The sequence below is a fragment of the Chlamydotis macqueenii genome, chromosome 3 (genome assembly GCF_036417535.1).
Source record: "Chlamydotis macqueenii isolate bChlMac1 chromosome 3, bChlMac1.mat, whole genome shotgun sequence".
NCBI classification, from domain to species: Eukaryota; Metazoa; Chordata; class Aves; order Otidiformes; family Otididae; genus Chlamydotis; species Chlamydotis macqueenii.
Window position 1 is genome coordinate 70,510,587 of NC_141558.1, and position 19,418 is coordinate 70,530,004.

The window sequence follows — 19,418 nt, forward strand, 5'->3', positions numbered from 1 at the left end:
AGCCTTGAGACACCAAAGGATTCACTTTACAGCTTTTGCTCCCCAGATGAATGGACAATGCCAGCTGCAATGCACCACTGCTCAGAGCAGCGGGCACACTGGAAGCACTAGTGCGACACCTCCCCAGGTGAGGCTGAATCTTCGCTAAAGGCGAATGAAATGCTATGTATTGTTCAGTGTAATCACTGCTCTGTGCAACAGGCTGCACAACACAAAGGAGGAGAATCATTTATCCATATACGATTTATCTTCCAGAGCTGTTCTTTGATTGCTGTGCTGTGTGTGAGAAAGATCAGCACTGAACTTTCCAGAATGGACAATTCTGCAAGACTCATAAGGAGCGAAGGCTCCGATTCCAGGTGTCTCTGAATCTATCAGACTGCCTCTCTCCAAATGAGGGGGAAGGGGTAATCCTGTAATAGATGTGAAACTTTATTAGAAATAAACCCTTCAGGGCTCTAAACTCTGGACCCATGGAGAAGTATGAATCTGAAGCTTATGGAGTAGACCTGGTTGGCATAAACCAACAATATTCCACAAGAATCAGTGGTATTGTATTAGTGATGCTGGATGAACATTTGGCTTACACATATGATCATTCTTGCTTAGAGTCCAGAAAAATCATTAGATATTGGCTGAACATTGCTTTCATTATTTACATGAAGAACACAGATAAGCAACATGCAATAACCTGTGCTGGCAGCATCTTGATCTCCCATTAAGTTGGATCTCACATCCTCATACCTCCTGCAGTAGCTCCAGCTTCCCATTTTATGTTCCTCACAATGTCTTTAGTTCCCTCTTCCCCCATTTCACTTTTTTGTAGGCTGGATGCATCACACCGTGGATCACCTTGGAGACAAGGCAACCAAGGAAAGCTAATACAGTATCTCCAGAAATCTCTAGAAGCAGATCCAAATTCTGGTCAATCCTGGTATTTCCTTGGAAGGTGAGAAATTACTTTATAAACACTGTAACTATATTTGTACATTTTTTTAGGCTACTCATTATTGTGAGTGTCTTACATTGTTTTTCTTCTTAATATTTTCAGAGGAAAAATGAAGGGAAAGGATGTATCTACTGAAGTCTAGTTTTCTGGAAAGTGTACAAAAAGACAAGGTGCTAACATATTTGGGATGAATATAGGTTAGAAGTTGAAATGAAGTATGTTACCCAAGTGGTCCTGTTATTTTTGTAGTTGTTACTCAGCCTGTACTTTTACAGTAATCTAAGTCTGCCCTGCCTGGTTTTACCTGTTCCTCTTCGTCCTACCACATCTTCTATTCTCTCTCTTTTTTACTTCCCCCCCCCCACCCCACCCCGCACCCCGTTCCCTCTGCTCCTTTCCACACTTTTCAGTAGTTCAGTGCATGGCAGCATGCTGCTTGTGTTTTGCTCCAAGCCACGCAGGTTCTCACTGGCCTGCGGCAAGCCAAACAAGACAACTGTTTTGCTCAGTGGTCACTCTAGTGTGATACTTTCTTTTTCCTGAAGCCTTGGAATTAATGCCAAGTTAATGCTTTTCACACCTGTATTAAATTTGACTGGAACTGGAAAATGAGTTTGAAATTACTGGCAGGGGAGTGGAGAGAGCAATGGGGGGATGAAGGCAGAGAATTACACGTAAATCTGTCTTTTGCAATCAGGCTGAAAGGAGAAGTAGGTGGGAAAGTCAAGGTAGTAAGGAAATCCACTGGAAAATAAAAAATTGGAAAAAATCAAGGGGCAATGACTACTGCACAGTAAATAGTGCACCTCTGTTACTGAATCAGCTATGTCTTGTGCGTTTAATTAATTCTTGTTGGAAGCAAAGCTCATTGAAACCTGTTTACTCTACACTGTTCCTGGTCTTTCCTTTCCTTTAACGGGCCTGGAAAGCCAGTCTTCTAGTCTGCTATGCCTACCTTCTGCCCATCTTCCTTGAATGAGCAAGCAATAGGAGGAACAAAGCAGCTCAGGGCTCCTTAAGAGCTGTGCAAAGATACAGCCAGCAGTACTGAGCCACGGGCCTTATGAACAGAGACTGTCACACCTCAAGTATATTGCAGAGGGTGGATCTCATACTTCACAGACCACGATGCCCTGCACACATCTCATCTCTCATCAGTCATTCTCCTAACCTCATAGTTTCTGAGCCAGCAGTCAAATACATGCACCAGAGGTTGATTTCTCAGCACTCACAGGTGCCACTAGCCCCTCAGAAGCTGCCCTGGCAGACAGACATTGAATTACTCTGTCATTCTTTTGCTAGGCAGACACCACATGGGATGGTAGCAGAAACAGGGCAAGGCAAGGGGAAGGAAGGCGTTAGAAGTGGAGCAGAAATATGTGGATCTGTATCTGCATGCAATCAGGCTGTTAACATTCACCCAGCTATTAAAGATGGACTGGAAACTGTTTTTCTGAATCAGTTCCAGCTTGCAACTGCGCATCTGCATTTGAACCTCAGTTTTCCCAAAGTGTGACAGGCATGGGACAGAGCAGAAAACAGCAGCATCAGTCCCAGGTCTGCTTCAGTCCTGGCAGTAAGTTAAATTCAGGAATAGGGGAGGATCTTCAAGGTGCTGGGAGCAGCCCCTGTGTGTAGTAGTATTTATGGTCAGTCTCAGATAATCTCAAACAGGTCAGCAAAACAAGGAAAGAAGAGGAACGGAAGGATGGACTGTGAAGGCAAAAAGAGAAATACCAAGGAAGTAATATATGCTGTGCCTGGAGTGAACCATCCACCTCTTCTGACGTTAGCTTTCACACGGATTGCACAGAGCTACCACTAACAGAAATGGAAGCTCTGTCATGCAAGGAGGAACTCACGACTGGGGTAGGGACAAACAGAAAGAAAACCCTTAGATCAGAAGGCTCCCATGGCTGTATCCTATAAAAATTAAGGGTTTTTCATCCACAAAAGCAACTAGTTCATTTTACTGCAAGTAGGCAAAAATTCCTGCTGTTCAGGACTAATGTTCTTGGTGCGTCCTCACAAGATCCTGATCATTACTGAGCTGGCTTCTCTCTCTAAATTAATGATCCAAAAAGATACTTCCATTGTGAAATGATGGATGCCCTTGCCCTACACCATCCTTTTTCACCCGTCACTTCACACATCTAGCACAACCCGTGCTGGCAGTTTTGAACAAAGCACCTGCCAGGCAGCATACCTTGCCCATGCCATTTTGTTTTGCACCAGGTGAGAGTGGAGCCCGCATTGCAAAACGGGAATTTCCACATTCACCTACCACCAAGTTCAGCCCATCTGTATAAGCTGACAAGAGCATCACTAGGTGCTACAGAAAACCAATCTCTATTTATAAACACTGCTTGCTCAGATTTCAAATATCCTGACTTTCTGGATGTTTAGCCTTCTTATCCAGGCAGAAGCCACTTTATTCCAACCTATCCAAGACTCTGGTGCTCCTGAGCCACACACATCATTTTATGTCTGACAGCCAGACTGCAAGGAAAAAATACAAAGTCTATCTGTTTCCAGATGCCTTGAGGAAGAATCTTATTTATATCTGTTAGAGCCAATTTATGTCTCTCTTGTACTGATAAAATCCAGCATTTTGCCCTGTGTCAAAGAAATGTAGAGACAAAGCATGAAGCTGAGCCCTAGTGGTAAACTTCAACAACGTCCGTGTGCCTCTCTCATCCAGGGACTCAGAGCAAACTTTATTCTTCTGAAATACTGATTCCTCTCTAGAAGTCGGAATTTATGTCTCACACATTTTTAACTGACTGTCATTTCCTATTGATGTTGATTTCCCTGGGAAAATCTTTTAAAGTCTGGACTAAAGATATTTAATATTAAGTCAACAGCTCCAGGGCGGATTCTCTCATTGCCTATGTTAAACTTGCACTGGCAGATATGCAGAAATGCACCTGATCAGCAGTTTAAAGAACGGATTTATCATTACCAGCTCAATGCTTCCCCTCAATCCGCCCCCAGCTGGTGTGAGGAAGGTAAGAGTAGAGTTAAACTTTTTAAAAAAAATGTTGATTTTGCTCTTTCTTTAGATAGTATTTGCAATACTCTCTAGCAAAGTCCAGGGTTAAGGCGCCTCTGCATAACCCCAGCAGCATCTGTTCCCTATACATCTATGTCCTGCCCCCACAGTGGTGGTCTAGCAACAGAAATTTTCTGATCCTCTAAAATGCCCCCAGGAAATAGTAGCTGCATGGATCAGCTCTTTTATAGTTATGTATTTGCCTTGTGGCAGTAGCTTACTAAATAAAATTCAATTTTCTCTTTTCTTACCGGTCTAGGCCGCGTCTCTCTTAGGAACGATTTCAGGTCACCTCCAGCCATGAGCTCTAGCAGGATGAAACGGGGCAGCGCCTGCAAGCTCACCCCAATACAGCGCACAATATTCTGGTGGTTGAACTTGCTGTGGAGACAGGGAGACTCAATTACAGAGCAACTTTGATCCAAAAAGCATAATTGCAGAAAAGAATCAAAATGTTTTGCTGTGGGGAATGTTTGTTTATTTGATTGGGGTTTTTTTTCACAGAAAGTAACAAATCTCAAAGGCAGGGTAACTGGATAAAGCTAACGTGCTATCCCTGCACTCTGTGTCTGTCTGCATAGTGCAGAAAGAGATGTGGGGAAGGAGTGGCTTTTGGCTGCTTTTCCTCTTCTTATGTCCTGCGTCCTTTTTGGCCTACAGCCAGAGTTGTGGGCCACAGGAAGCAGAGAATGTCTGATAACAAAGCAAAGTCTGCTCCTAATTTCCCTATCCAATGGGTCAAAGATGGGCTAGGGCAGAGTTCTTCCAAATAACATATTGACACAGGGATTTGCTTATGTACGGGGTATTCCTCAAGGTCTAGTCTCTAATACTTCCTTATTCCTCTGGACCTCAATGTGATGGGAAACTATTTCCATGGATTCTAGGACTCAGTCACTGACATGTGACATGACAGCAGCATTAAATCAATATATCTGCTAATTTTGACTAGTCAACCCCGAACTGCTAGCGTTTGTTTTTACCTCATGTTCCGATCAACAAGAGAAATCAAAGGATCCTATTATCGATTCTGAAAACTAAGCCTAAAAACTTTCACTTTGGATAAGGAAAATCAGTGTGGACCCTCTTGAAAATTTAGCCCTTAATCATCTGGTGCCTCTTAATTTGTAAGAAGAATAGAAAATGATGGTAAGGACTATCCTTTTTGTAAAATACAGACAGCTATGTGCTAAAACTACTGTATAGATGTGTTGTGTGGGCATCACCTCTCAAAGTATCTTTTTTCTTTACAGTTCTGGGCTCTACAAGTCTACACAAGTGCTGTTCATCTTATTTATACACACCTAATAATGAGAGCTTCCATGAGGAAGTCCAACTCATCTTGCTCTGAACATACTTCCGGCAATGTCTGGAAAAGAAAGAAAAGGTTGACATGGAAAAGATATTTAAACTTATAGATGTAGAACATCTGGCACAATCAAAAGCACGACATCGTCTGCAGCAATTCTTGTTTCTCTAAAAGAAACCTCACTCTAAGATAACAGCTAGACCATTACTAAACTAGGCTGTGAAGCTTGTTGAAAGGTAAAGATCAGAACTCAGAGCCCATCAATGTCACTATCATCCTCTTCTTCCCAGTCCAGAGTGCCCAGTGCTTAATATATGGGACTCTGCTGTATAGAGGACAAGGAAAGAGATCCACAGTTCCTGAGCTCTCTGACAGCTCTCTCTGCAAGACTATGAACTATAACCAGCAGTACGACTGTGCTGCTATATAACTTCTAGGAGAAAACAAGATAGCTAAGCTGCTGAATGCCTGGAGAATCCTACCCAGGGTCTCTTGGGATTTAGCTTCACATCCAGTGCATATCCATCCTGCAATGGAGTGGAGAAGTCCCTGGAAAACCAGCTACCTCCTGCCTGCAGGCTCCCTGATGTATGTTCCAGCTGCTCTTGGCCCTGTGAAGACACTTGGCCTCTGACTCACAAGGCTTTGGACAGATTACCACACCAGGTGTAGCATGTGGAGGATGGACAGAAGATGGATTTATTTCTCATACTTGTAGTCTTCTCCAGCTGTATGGGAAATCCTTGCCTATTTACTACTTACAGACCTTTTAATAGTCTCACAAGCCCATATGCTACCAGCTGTACCATTGCTATGATGGATTAAAGTGCTGCAAGAGAGCAGCAACATTTCTGGCCACATCCTTCAGTACTATAATAACACTTAATTCATCTTCATTTTTATAATGCATTGAGACTCTTGGGTGAAAGGTGCATGAAACCATCATGACAACTCATACACTGTCACTTACTTTCACAGCCACCTGCAAGGGAGTGGGGTCGCTGGGGATCCCTGCCACCTGACCTTCATATACCTCACCAAAGGCTCCGTGGCCCAAACCCCTGGACAGACCAGAGAAGACAAGAAGGTTTTACTACAGAGAACAAACATTACAACACTGTGGTCACAGCTCACAGAACGGGCTCATAATTTTCATGGTAGTGAAACAGGGAGAACTGGATATTGACACTGTCAATACCACTCCTCACACTATGCAGGGGACCAGACCTTGATGTGATCTTTCCTGGACCTACAATGTATTTAATTGGTAGGGAAAGCAATCCTCAAAAGTGGACAGTACCCAGTGAAATGCATTACTGGCACTGCAGTGTGTAATGAATAGTACTCGGCTGTAGCTTTGGTGTTAGTCCTCTAGTGGTGGGTGCTTCAAAATGGGTCAATAAAGAGAAGTCTTAGGTCTTGATGTTCTCACACCCTAAACACATTAACAGTTCCCATGATGTTTATGCATCCCCATTAAAGAAAACACTGAACAAGAAACTAGCACAACTGTTCTCAAAGGACCTGAATTCTAAACCAAGTATCTTTTTCTGATTTATTTTGTGATTCTGGGTAATTACCTTCGCCAGTAAATGGTGATGATAGTGCTTTGTAAAGCACTTGGCTCTAGGAATTTGTGCTGAGAATCGTTTCTGGCACTGCTCATATTACAAAATCTACATAGGACAGATCCTGTCCTACGTCCTCGTGATACAGATTATACATACCTATCTATTCAGTCTTCACTCGATTAATGTTAAGTCAACTGGTACAACAATAGCTATACCACATAGGTGGCATGTCATAATGACACAGCAAACTCTGGTAAAGAGTCTCTGGAATGAGATCCCAAATCCCTCTTAACCCTGCATGTGTTGCACATTGGGCAGCAGTAGCTTGAGCCTCTAAGAGACATTTCTGCATCTCAGTCTGGGTAAATGGCTCTCAATAGGGCTCTCTTCTACCACACACACTTTCCGGTAGAGCCAGGTCTGTCCTGACAGCCACACTAATTCTGCTCTCTGGTCTATCAGTGGACTGTTTCTGCACAGGCTCTTGCCCTTTGTCTGTTCAAACAGGCGGTGCTAAGGGCAGTCTGCTCTGTTGTTGCCTAAGCTCTGTCTGTAGTTTTATCAGGATAAAGACCAGTCTAGGCAGCAAAACCACGGTGAGGACTTGTGTTGCCTGTGACTCAAATACTTCTTTTAATGACATTTTGTAGGTATCAGCTTGAGACACTATTATTTGCTATGCCTGACCAACTTATTCAAACTGAAGGTATAAAACAGATCTCTAGAGCTCATAACTCACCTTCCTCCCAAAAAGTCCACCTTCCCTGCCCTTATCCATTCCCAGCTGTATCCTCTGCTCTCTGTGGCTTGCTGCACCTCAAAAATCCTTTCAGAGCCCAGGTGACAAAGGTAGCAGCAGCATAGGGCACACTGGAAACTTCCAGACGCAGCAAGATGTGCAGGTAAATGGGAATGAGGTAAGGGACAGCAAAACATTGCAGACTGCATAGACTGCTCTGAGCATTGTCTTTTTTAGTACTGTAAGCTTCCTAGCTCTTCTAAGCTCTCTTTTTGTGTAAAACTGCATGGCACTATGGTAATGTCACATTCACAAGTGGTACGCACTGTATCCTGCAGTAGAGTAAGGTGGGAAAGAACTAGGAATTTTCAAGTTTTTCTTAAGAGACTATTTCAAACTTTCCAGAAGTTCTGATCTAGACGTTACTATCCTGCTGGCTTTATATTACTGCCTTTTTAACACTGTCTGGCATTCTCAAACTCATTGTTTTTCCTGCTATTGTACTTATGGACATCTTTACCAAAGATCCCATCAAAGACTTTAAAAAAGCCTCCTACAAGCCTCAGCCTTCCCAGCATTTCATAAGTTACTAGTGGAAACAGGCCATTCATTGCACTGTCTGCAAGAGATGTGTCTGAATTACTGGTGATGACTCTTCAGTTCCTCTCATAATCCCAGAAGATTAACACTGCACTTGTAAGAGGTCAAGGAGACTGCCAAAGTCTAGCGCTCTCCACACAAGCCTAACTCCTGCAGCTTTACACCTTACTTATGAAAAGGGGCATGAGTCTATAAGTGCATGAGAATTTGCACACGTCTGCACAAAGACATGAGTTCACATCTGTGTAAGAGTCTCAGCATATGTCAGTGCATAGAGTGAAGCATGGGGAAGGAAAAGATGAATTTACCGGATGAGGGAGATGTTTTTTCGAGGCACCTCTTTGAGGTCACTGATGGATGTGGTCTTTCCTGCAAAGCAGTAGTTGGGATTGTAGTCTGTCATGATAGTGGAGGTACGCAGCTTGCTCAGCTTGTATTCTGGGCTCTGCAACTCCATCTGCATGGCTTGTAGCTCCTGGTGCTTCCGACGATATACTAAATATGGAGAATGCAGTAAACCAGCGACACAGATTAACTTTGGAGCACGACAGCAGCCACAGAACACATCTCACTGGAATTTGCTGTGTGGCCAAATTTCAGTGAATCAAACTCAGACAGTGACACTGTCATATTTCTGTACATCAAGTAATTACAGATAGAAAATGGAATCTGAAGTTATCCAGGAACCTTGATTTACACATCTTATGAAGAAACAGGCCTGCTCATGAACTGTTTGGAAGAAGTAAAATGAATTTCACTTGCAGAGATCTCAGATTTCACAGTTCTGAGGTTTTTGTTTTGTTCTACCTTCCAAGTATGAGTCCAGATCCAAACTTGAGGGCGTCAGGGTATAATCAATTTTCCTAAATCATGTAGAAGTAACTAAAATCTGAAATGGATTATTGCATCATATTGATCAAAATGGATAGACTAATCCGTTACCTCAGAATAACACATCGTACACAAAACTAGCTCATTTTGCAAAACTTCCTCTGTTTCTAAACAACAGAGTTGGACTAAATTTGAAATCAGTTTATGGTAGTGTCATATAACTTGAATCACTTAACTGATACTTCTGAAACATCATTAGAAATCACACCTTGAAATAAGACATCCTGTAGACATTCCTTGAAATAGTAATTGATATTGCACAGTATTTCTTTCAAAGCAAAGATGCCAATCGTGAGCAAGTTAAACCACTATTACTTTTACTATTGATTTCTGTGGGAGCTGGATGGAGCCCAAAGACTGTGACAGTAATAGCTATTGCATCTTCTCCAGCAGATGTTGCTCAGGGAAAGAATTTAAGAGGTAAACACACACTCGCAAAGTCAGACAGATGTAATGACCTATCCACAAACCCTTCCTGTCCTCCGTTTTCCTCCTCATTGCTTTTGCTTTGATTTTTTAAATCGCTGCTCTTTCCTGAGATGGCAATGATAGGCTAGTTGGATAGAAAGAGGATTACTCTTACGCTCGCTGAGAAGTAATTAGTAATTTTAAAGGCCAGAAATCATACATGTAGGACCATGTGTGTGCAACTGATAACTCCTGAAATTCTTAAAACTGAAACAGCTGCGCAAATCTAATTTAATAGTTGCTATTTGCTGGTCTAGGTACATCCCCCTGCTCAGACTATATACAGTGTGGACAAAGAAAGGTGACAGAGCTGTGGTTTGAATTCCTGGCTGCTTTTCATTGATTCAAATCTATTCTGTTGCAGTAGAACGCAGGTGAGCAATTGTTTAAAATAAGAACACAAAAGGGTGAAAAATACCTTCTAGATTTTCAAATAAAGATGCCAAGAATGGCCACATCCTACTAAGTAGCAGTTTGTAAAAGGTGAACCTGTATGAGAATTTCAAGCTTAAATGTCATACATTAAGAGACCAAATCTGTATATAGGCACAAAAATACAGAAGCTTGCATTTAGGCATTAAGCACCAACAGCTCTCACAAAACCAGAGGCAGCTGTGTTCTGGTGGCTTTACACTACAACATAAGCAATAATGTCTCTTTTGAGACACAGTCAGTAACTGAAACCTCCTAAAATTGGTCATTGTGGTTAGAAATAACTACTGAAATCTGAAGTTAAGGCATGTGTGTGCAAAGGTGTCATTAAATACAGCAGTAGCTAAAAATCTGAACCCTTTTGCCTCCCAGGTCCCAATTATCCCTGGCTCAGATCCAGCCCTCATGAAAATATCTTTTGCAGAGAAATACTCACCTATCATAATTCCTGAAAAAGCCAAAATTAAAGCAGCCACCAATGCTGAAGTCACTACAGACAAGACCAAGGAGAGAGGGAGATGAACCACTGGCTCAGCTGTAACAGAGGCAGGATAAGGAGAAATTACATGTTTGAAATGATCTTTCAGCAGCCACATTTTGCAGACAGATTTTTCTGCTCTTCCTTCCATTTACTCATATGCTGCTCCTATAGTGTAGGTGCAACTTCTGGCACGATTAGTTCTCAGGATCTATGATCTTTAATACCTCAGTGTTTCACTTTCCTCAATTAATATCAAGCCATTAAAACAGATGGTTTGCCATCAACAAATTAACATGTGCACTCCCTGGGTATGAAAACAAGACCATAAAAAACAGGGGCAGGAGGTTGGGGAGGTGGAAACAACACTACATTGCCAGGGTTAAAGTGCTCCTATCAATGCCAAATCACAGCAAAAGCAGATGGAGGACTGCAATATATCATCTCTTAAATACATCTAATCCAGGCAGAAAAATCTGATAACAGTAAATGTAGTACAAAGTATTCTACAGCTGCATCCTCACTTGGGACCACAAGGCATTCAATGACCATCTACTAAGATTTATTTCACCCTGGCAAAATGACCATGGTTTTTACCCCTTTTACAGATGGGAATGGTAAAAATAAAGAACAATTTTCCCATGACAGTGACAAAGCTGAGAGCAGGATCCTGAAACTCTGGAGTCACTTGCTCTAACTGCTGGACGAGAATATGAAGGAAACCTAGTAACAGAGCTCTTAGCACTTGGTTTTTCAAGTGAAGCAAATATAGACACTGTCTTTAGTTTTGCTCAGAGATCTCTCATGCAGTATTTCTTATAGATTCTGCAACTGCACCTTATATGTCCAAATCCACAGGAATTATATTTTCCTTCACCTTGTACATTTTTTTGGTTCTTAAGAGGACTGACTTGGAATTTAAGCTTAGCTAAAAAATTCCTTCAGTGAGCTAACTTTCATGATTTCAGAGCAGAACATGAGCATCAGTGCAACCAGGTCCAAAATTTAACTCTCCTCAGTGCTGCCCAGTATGCCAAACATATACTGTAAAGCAAACCAGCAATGCTGCTCTGTGCACCACTCCTCAGCACTGATGTGTCTGCATCCTAGCAAAATAACTCTGCAGCATATACCAGCAGGAAAGAAGGCAACTTTCAATAGAAGCCAGTTTTAAGAAAGACTGGTAAACACTTTCAGGATATCTTACGCTCCAAACTACAGATTTTTGCCATGTGTCTTCGGTTTCACATGTTAGCAGCCTGCCCCATACACCTACTTACCTATGCAAGACACACCATCCTCAGCCAACTCTGTGCCTGGCTCACAAAAGCAAATGACCTTTTGAGTCTCAAGATCAACACGGCACTCGTCCATCTCACAGTGACTGCAGTTAAGATGCAGCCTAATATCCACCTCTCCGTGCCCCTCTGTCACTAGGGAGTGGATGAAAGAAACAGAGTTAATTATTGTAAAGATCATTCATATCATTCCCTTCAGCACTGACAGAAACAGGAGACTTGGTGGTCACGGTTGCCAGATGTGGCAGGGTGGGCCCGATCTAAGAAACTTATTTTTCCCCACCTTCCATAGCTCCTGTCCTTTTCTCATGTAGAAAATAACATCCAGCTAAATTAGCCCCAGTGCAGTTGAGGTGCACTGGCTCTCTGAGCAGACAGTCCTACCTGCTTAGCAAGGAGGCTGCTGCCAAGGCTAAGGGAAACCTGCCCTTTCAGTGAGCTCACTCTTTTCTTTCCTGGCCTTTACTCCCTCCGAAATCAAACACTGCAATGTTTTCAAGTTTCTGGCTGAATCTATCAGGCTAGAGGGCATCTGTACTTGAAAATACTTCTGGCTGTTCTAAAGTAAACAATTATTTTTGAGCAAATAGCTATTTCTGTATTTTCTGAACACATCGCAAGCATACTCAAGACGCTGAATTCTAGGCAAACAGGCTGAGCAGCAGTATTTATCACTCCCACGCACTGCGAGGCAGCACTGAGCTGTTTTCTCTAGAAAGTCCCTGGTCCAACCTTTATACTTTCCTGTGAGATGCTCTAAGGAACAGGTTTTTTAGTAAATAGTCAGGTGCTTTGTGTGTTTCTTGTCTAAATTATCTGAACTATGAGGTTCTGTTACCACTTTCCTTGGTCAAAATTATTCTGTAGGCTGGTAGATTATATTGTTGGGAAGTGTTTTCTAACAGCTTTGCTGTTCTGTCCATCTGCTTTCTTCCTCCTACTTTTGTTTCTTCTCCATTGGACTTTGATACGCTGTCTTTCTGCCTCCTCATGTTCATGATGACACTAAGCTGTACCCAAAGGGTTGTAAAAGCGTCCTACAGATGCAAACTATTCTTAACATGAAGTAAACCCACTAAAAGACTTCTGACCAATATAAATACCTTTAAGTGCTGGAGTGTATAAAGTACCAATTGGATTAATAAAGGACACACCATCCTCCCCATCCATCTCTGGGTCATTGTCCACTGCAGCATTGCCACCTATGTCAAACCAGAAGTTACCTTAACAGACTGAGGCTCACTGGCACTAAAATACAGATAAGCATTGCAACATGCATGACTTCAGCATATTTAGGGAGGCATCCAAATGAGAAAAGAGAATAAACTGAAGTATTTAACATATAGGGAACACTTAGTGAGTTGTGGCATGAACCACTGGTCTTTTATCTCTAGAACTTCAATTTAATAGCAGCAGCTTGTGACAATCAATTTCTTAGCTCTGCTTTAGGTAGATTATTGCAAACTAAGGCACAAACTTCACCTTTAACCATCTGGATGCTGTTAAACATATAAGCCCTTCTTAAAATTCATGTAGCCAAGAGACTGGAAAGCACCAGTACTCAAGAGCTAAGTTCAGTACCCTTGCTGATCAAGGTATGTACTGTGTAAGGCAGAGGGAATGAATAATCTGATATTCTTCCTCTCCTTTGCACCCTGAAAGCAGGGTGGTCCACCAGGAGTGGGGACTGAAGGAATTCAGGAGTTGCTCATTGCGCGTAGGCATATAGAACATACCAGGAGGAAAGTATGGGCAATACATAGAACATATTAGAAGCACAGTATGTGCCATATATTTTATACTACAAGCATGCAAAGATTCCCCCACCCCACCCAAAAATGGCTTTTCCTCTTTAACCATCTTCAGTGAAATTATAATTACGTCATGTGAGGCATTCTGTTGGGAAAAGAAGCATTACACAGTAACATTGGTACAAAACATGCACTTAATAATTTAAACTCACTACTTCCTCTCAAGATTTCTAGTCTATCATACACTCGATACAATCTGTGGAGAACCAGGGGTTAAAAAGTCCGCCACAGTGCAGATGGCTGAAGAAACTATGTGGCCCAGGAGATTATGGGTTAGTAGAGATCTTGAATCTGGCCCACACCGGTTATAATGAACATAATGCCATCTGACAGCTGTCCTGAGACCCGCAGCACATGAAATTAGCTCCTTATTGACTGAAGTCAACACCACTGTTGTTATTAAGAGGAGTCCTGGCTAACAGCCTGAGCCTCTGTCCCCAGAGACCACCTGTGCAGGACCAAGGCCCACCCACAGCAGGGCAGGATAGAAGACGCTGCATCTTTCCCCTGGCACAAAGCCTGGCTGTTGGTCTCCAGGACCAAAGTCCTCAAAACACAGGTGCTGGTAATGGGAGAATGGGAGCACATAGCCTGTGGCTCCTCCTTCTTCAGCCCTATAACCCCAAAATGGAAGGCTCAAGAATCACAGCAGGATCTTGATGGCACATTTTGCAGAATGCAAAGCCAGGATTACAGCTGAAGGACTGACATCTGGCTATCTGTTCAAGAACTAAATGCCATACATTCATCTAGTGCTAAAAACGCAATATGCAGACATACTAGTACATAACAGTCAAATATGCTAGCTACAGGAGAATTATCTATCAGCATTTTGCTGATCATTAGCACTAAAGGAGGGGAAGGGACACCTTGAACACGAAGCCACTTTACCTATATATCCTCCGCCTCCTCCACCTGAGGAGCACCCCCCTCCACCCCCTCCGAAACCCCCTCTTGTCTCCCACCCCCACTTCTTCGTGGCCTGGGGGCAGGATCTTCCTCCAGTAGCACCTTCCAATAAGGATTTTCCTGACCACAGGAAGGAAGTGTTATCATTCCAGCCACCTCCACCACCTGCAGTTAAGAGAAGAGAAAAGGCACAGGTAGAAGTTATTTTTGCGTAAAAACCTCTGCAGCGATCTGCAGAACAAGCACTCCTTCAAAGCACCTCAGCTGAAAGTAAGAATCTCACACCTTGGTTAGAAGAGGGCATGTGCTTGCTACACAGTGCTACAGTGACCTTTCTGTAGGGCTTATGATCACATTCATCATCTCCACCTCTTTTCACCTACCATACAAGCACAAGTATTTTCTATGGAAAACGTAGAAAGATATCCCTGCCTACTCCCCAAACGCTTGTTTCTGGCTTACAGAGCCTTATCCTCCTCTTTGCAAAAAAAAAACAAAAAAACAAAAAAAAAACTTTTGAAAAAACCCTATGGCGGTTCTAAAGCGGAACAAAAGGAATTTAGTGAAAAGGATGTGAAAACATCTCCCAGCCCTGCTCTAAATACAACATACTCACCAGTGCCTCACTTTCAGCTCTGCTGGTTGTTCAGTCCAAGGTCTCTTCACAGAGACTTCTAGCCAGGGTGCAATTATGCTCCTTCTATATAAGCCAGAGAAACTGTGAGTATGCCTACACAGCACAAAACAGTGCAGGGAGCAGGATAGCCACATCGGCACTGCAAACTCACACATCAAAAATCAAACAACTTTGCTTATGAGAGGTACTACGCTATTTTGCGAGACTGTTGCCATTGCTATGGCTATGCCATCTCCTACACCCTTATTTAGGCCAAGTATCCTGCACTGTGGATACATCCTATATGCATCTGTTATGCTTCTATGTTCCCCCTCAACTGTGTTTTCATTAGTTTTACTTCACCTCCTTGTGAGGAGGTATCTGGGAACACCAAATATTTGCAAAGGTTTTCTTAAAAAGAATAAACTTCCTTACCTGCAGCTCCTGAATTTCCATTCAGCCCTGGAATAGAGGAATCATTCTCTAGCCTTTCTGGACGAAATGTGTCTGTTTTGGCCCTGTAGGCCCTGCCGCCACCTCCTGCTGCAATTATCAAGGGGACTGGTTCTCCATTCTCCATCTTAACAAATTCAGAAATACAGGCAGTGTTCAAACTGAGTCAGACATGCAGACGGAAGTATAACCATGTGCGCTAGTTACTGCAGATTGCTGTAAGCAGGCATCTAGGACTACTCAGCACTACAAATAACCATTGCATTTTTAATGCACCCACATCCAAAAGATTAGTGAATAGCAGTAGTCCTACCAAGTTCTGCAAGAGAGAACAACGGCATCAACAGCTCTATGAATTGTACCTACAGTGTTGACGGCTCTTACAAAGCTTGTAATGTTACTGCGTGATGACTTTCAGCAAATGAAACAGCTAGGGAGTGCAATATAGAGTCTCCACTGGCAAAGGACTGCTACACTGGAAACTGTCTGAGCATGCAGTTATGTAGAATTATGTAGAAGCTGGGTGATCTAAACACAGTCTTAACGCCTGAAGTCAGTGTTTGGAATGAGTACTGTGTCAGCTAGTATATGAAAGAAAAGATGAGTGGTTCTTAGGTACAGGGTTGCCAACAGAACACATACAGACTATCCTCAACTTTTCTTGTCATTGCACCATACAGGCCAAATGCATAGCTGCAGTCTAATGTTCTGCAATGATAGATTTGAATAAAGGCATGTGGAATTTGCCCTTTGCTGTAGAACTATGCTTCAGCATCTTGGCTTGCATTGAAAAAAATCCAATTCAAACTATTATGTTTGCAAAGGAAACTTGAAGCCACTGAGGCAAGTATGGCCATACTGTGTAGCAGTTCTAAGAAGTATGAAGGGCCAGCTCAGCTCACTACAGCTATCAACTGGAAATGAAAGACACCCAGAGCTCACTTTCTGGACCCATCCCCACAGGTGTATAAAGGATTCTCAGATGTTTCTGGCTGCAATACTAGAGGCAAGACGCAGGACGTGCTCATGCTGACGGTGCACAGGGACTATGTTTCCATACCTTAAATATGTAAGTTGCACCGCCCCCACCTCCACCTCCTCCTGCCCATTCATTGACACTTCTGTTCACACGTATCTCTTCTTCAATCACATTGTTCTCTCCAATGCAAACTTTCTGTATAACATCATTAGTCTGCAAACAGAAGACCAGGTCTGAATTCTGGCATGAAATCACTGTGTTCTTGTACACTCACAGATGCTGTGGACCCTTCACCCTCCCAAACCCAGAAATTGTCCTCCAGTGAAACTACATGAGCAGAAGCAAGTGAACGCTCTTCTAGAAGAAACTCGACTTTTGCTTCAACCTTCATCAGAAAAAATTATTGCCATTTTAATTGCATTTTGAAGCAAGCTCAATGCTGATATCTATTTCCATGTAAAACAGCTCCAGAAATTTCTAACATACAAAATGTTGCAGAATTTACTGCAAAAACTTCCCAGCATTAACTATCTGTATTTCACAAGTGGAGGAAGGGAGTAACTCAGCAATGATGTGACTTGCCCCATATCACACAACAGCCAAATGGCAGAGACAGAGAGAACCCAAATTTTTTTTATTCCTCTTCCAGTGTGCTGTTGGTTGGGGACAGATAGCCAATGGGCATCTATCCAGAACTAAGCTGTATTAGTGGCTCACGTAGATGCACCAGAGCTAGCTTTAACCTAGGTAGTCATGGCATGGACAGTAGCAATAAGCTCAGGATAGACCAGCCACCTAATATTTATCTAGACTTTCAAGCAAGCTTTAATGTTGATCTGATGCTTATGCTGTAGCAGCAATTTTACTGTAATTACCGGTGCTAGCTAGTTCAAAGCCTACCAAAACAGCTGCAATGTTGACCTAATGTTAAATAAAATTCTCACTAAAACACCTCCATATTTCCTACTTAGCATTTTTCTCCCTCCACTAATTAGCACCAAATGTAATGAAACTTCCATATCAGGCAAATCACTGAATTCACTAACTGATTTCAAACACAACGTTAAGCCGCCACTTGTAAGTACTTCTGGACTATGACCTAAGTGAGGTAACTGTCACTTCAATTTTAAATTGGAGCACTAAAGTGCATGACAAGCAGGACTCTGCTGTGAATATCTGTAAGTTGTACGTTTTGCTGCTAGCTTATTTTACTTCATAGTCTTCATCTCCGTAAAACTATCTTGTTATGTACACTGAACTCACTAAGTCAACAATACTAAGGGAAAAATGCATGAACAGTTCTTACAGTAGGATTGACCTTATGCTTCCTTCTGCTTTCATGTATGTGTTTTCCTTTGAAAGAGAAACCTGACAAAAGCATCAAGTTAGAAATTATTCTGTTGACCACAAAATGTGTCCTAGGTTGTGCCAGAGAACGAATGGCATCCATTTTGTGTGCACAGACTTGCCTATGGAACTAAACAATTTTCCTTTCCCTAGGCTTCCCTCTCCTTAATTGATTTTGAGTTGGGTGAGGATGATTAATAAAATGACAAAGTCAATGACCCAAACGAACCGCTAGATTACAATTGAATTTAAAAAAAAAAGAAAATCCTTCATGGCAAAGACATAACTGATTACAATCCAATCTAGTAAAAGTCCCTTCTACAAGTCAATGCAATCTCTTTGCCTCAATGAAAGAATTACATTAGCACTCAATAAATTCTCACTAAGATTACAGTGGCCTACAATTTAATGAGTCCATATATTACACTCAGCTGGAATGTTCTAGTTATAGACATTAGATGGAAGTTTGAGTTAGGGCATTTCTCATTTCAAAGAGACGTCATATTAATGGTTTGTTTGTAGATATGTATAATTCCAGTTTTAACATTATTTACTTCAGCACCCAGCCTTGAGAACCCCTCTTTCTTGTCTACAAATTTCAACGTTGCTGTAACAGATTGCTAAGCTTTCAGTTCTTGGACAGTTAAGAAATGCATCGCATCTAAATGTCCAGCTCAAATCTGTAGGTGAAATTTCATCAGATAATGTTTAGTTTCCTCCACAAGAATCTCCTATGCCCTCGTGGTCCAAGGAATATTAAATGATTAAGAGATTATTGTGATTGCAAATGGTGAAAGTTGCACCTTTCTGTGAAGGCATTTGCAGCAATGATCGATTAGTAATACAAAAGTCAAGACTGACCCAGCAGCAATTAATTTGTCTCTCCCATTCCCATACAGAGAATAACCAGACAGGCCCTGTGAGGTGGATGTCTCCAGAGCTGCAAGTACTATGATAATGGCAGGGATGGACTCAACAGCGGAGCAAAGACAAAGCCCTGTGGAGTCAACCTTGAAGGCTGATCTCCAGAGAAAAGGAAGGCAGGCTTGTCTTTTCTCTCTGAGAACCCACACAGATACTCCGAGATATGCAGATCAATCAGGAACCCATAGTGTATTATCAAAGGGGCCTGAATATTGAAGAGGAAGTGAGAACAGTGACATAGTACGTTATCACACCCAGTGTGATACCTCTCAGTAAAACTGTAGCTATCCCTTGAACCATATAACCCGAAACCCTTCAAGGACAACTTTTTTTTCCTCTGTAAACCGACAGAACTCCATGGATTTGTAGAAGAGATTAAGGCAAAATAGAAAAGAGCAACCACTTACACTAGGACAAGCATCTTCTCCTTGCTGTCCCACCAAGATATACAAAGTATCATCCTTCTGGAGGTCAAAAATTCCAAGCACAGACACTCCGTGGGACCGCACCATGGTGTTCTTCCCTCCTTTCCCACCAGCAGCTCCATAGCCTGAAATGCTGTAGAAAAAAAGAAAACAAAAGCCTGGCACCT

The 19,418-nt window shown here is 42.2% G+C and overlaps 1 protein-coding gene across 1 annotated transcript in view; it reads right to left on the reverse strand.

Annotated features, from left to right (window-relative positions):
* ALK (ALK receptor tyrosine kinase) overlaps nucleotides 1-19,418 on the reverse strand; it is a 329,041-nt gene that overhangs the window by 9,257 nt on the left and 300,366 nt on the right. Inside the window, exons 13-23 of the mRNA XM_086744455.1 lie at nucleotides 19,234-19,384; nucleotides 16,637-16,768; nucleotides 15,559-15,703; nucleotides 14,490-14,672; nucleotides 12,891-12,989; nucleotides 11,770-11,922; nucleotides 10,448-10,546; nucleotides 8,529-8,715; nucleotides 6,281-6,371; nucleotides 5,306-5,370; nucleotides 4,253-4,382 (exon numbers count right to left, since the gene is read on the reverse strand). Of these exons, the coding sequence (XP_086600581.1) occupies nucleotides 4,253-4,382; nucleotides 5,306-5,370; nucleotides 6,281-6,371; nucleotides 8,529-8,715; nucleotides 10,448-10,546; nucleotides 11,770-11,922; nucleotides 12,891-12,989; nucleotides 14,490-14,672; nucleotides 15,559-15,703; nucleotides 16,637-16,768; nucleotides 19,234-19,384 (1,435 nt within the window). The remainder of the gene's footprint in view (nucleotides 1-4,252; nucleotides 4,383-5,305; nucleotides 5,371-6,280; nucleotides 6,372-8,528; nucleotides 8,716-10,447; nucleotides 10,547-11,769; nucleotides 11,923-12,890; nucleotides 12,990-14,489; nucleotides 14,673-15,558; nucleotides 15,704-16,636; nucleotides 16,769-19,233; nucleotides 19,385-19,418) is intronic.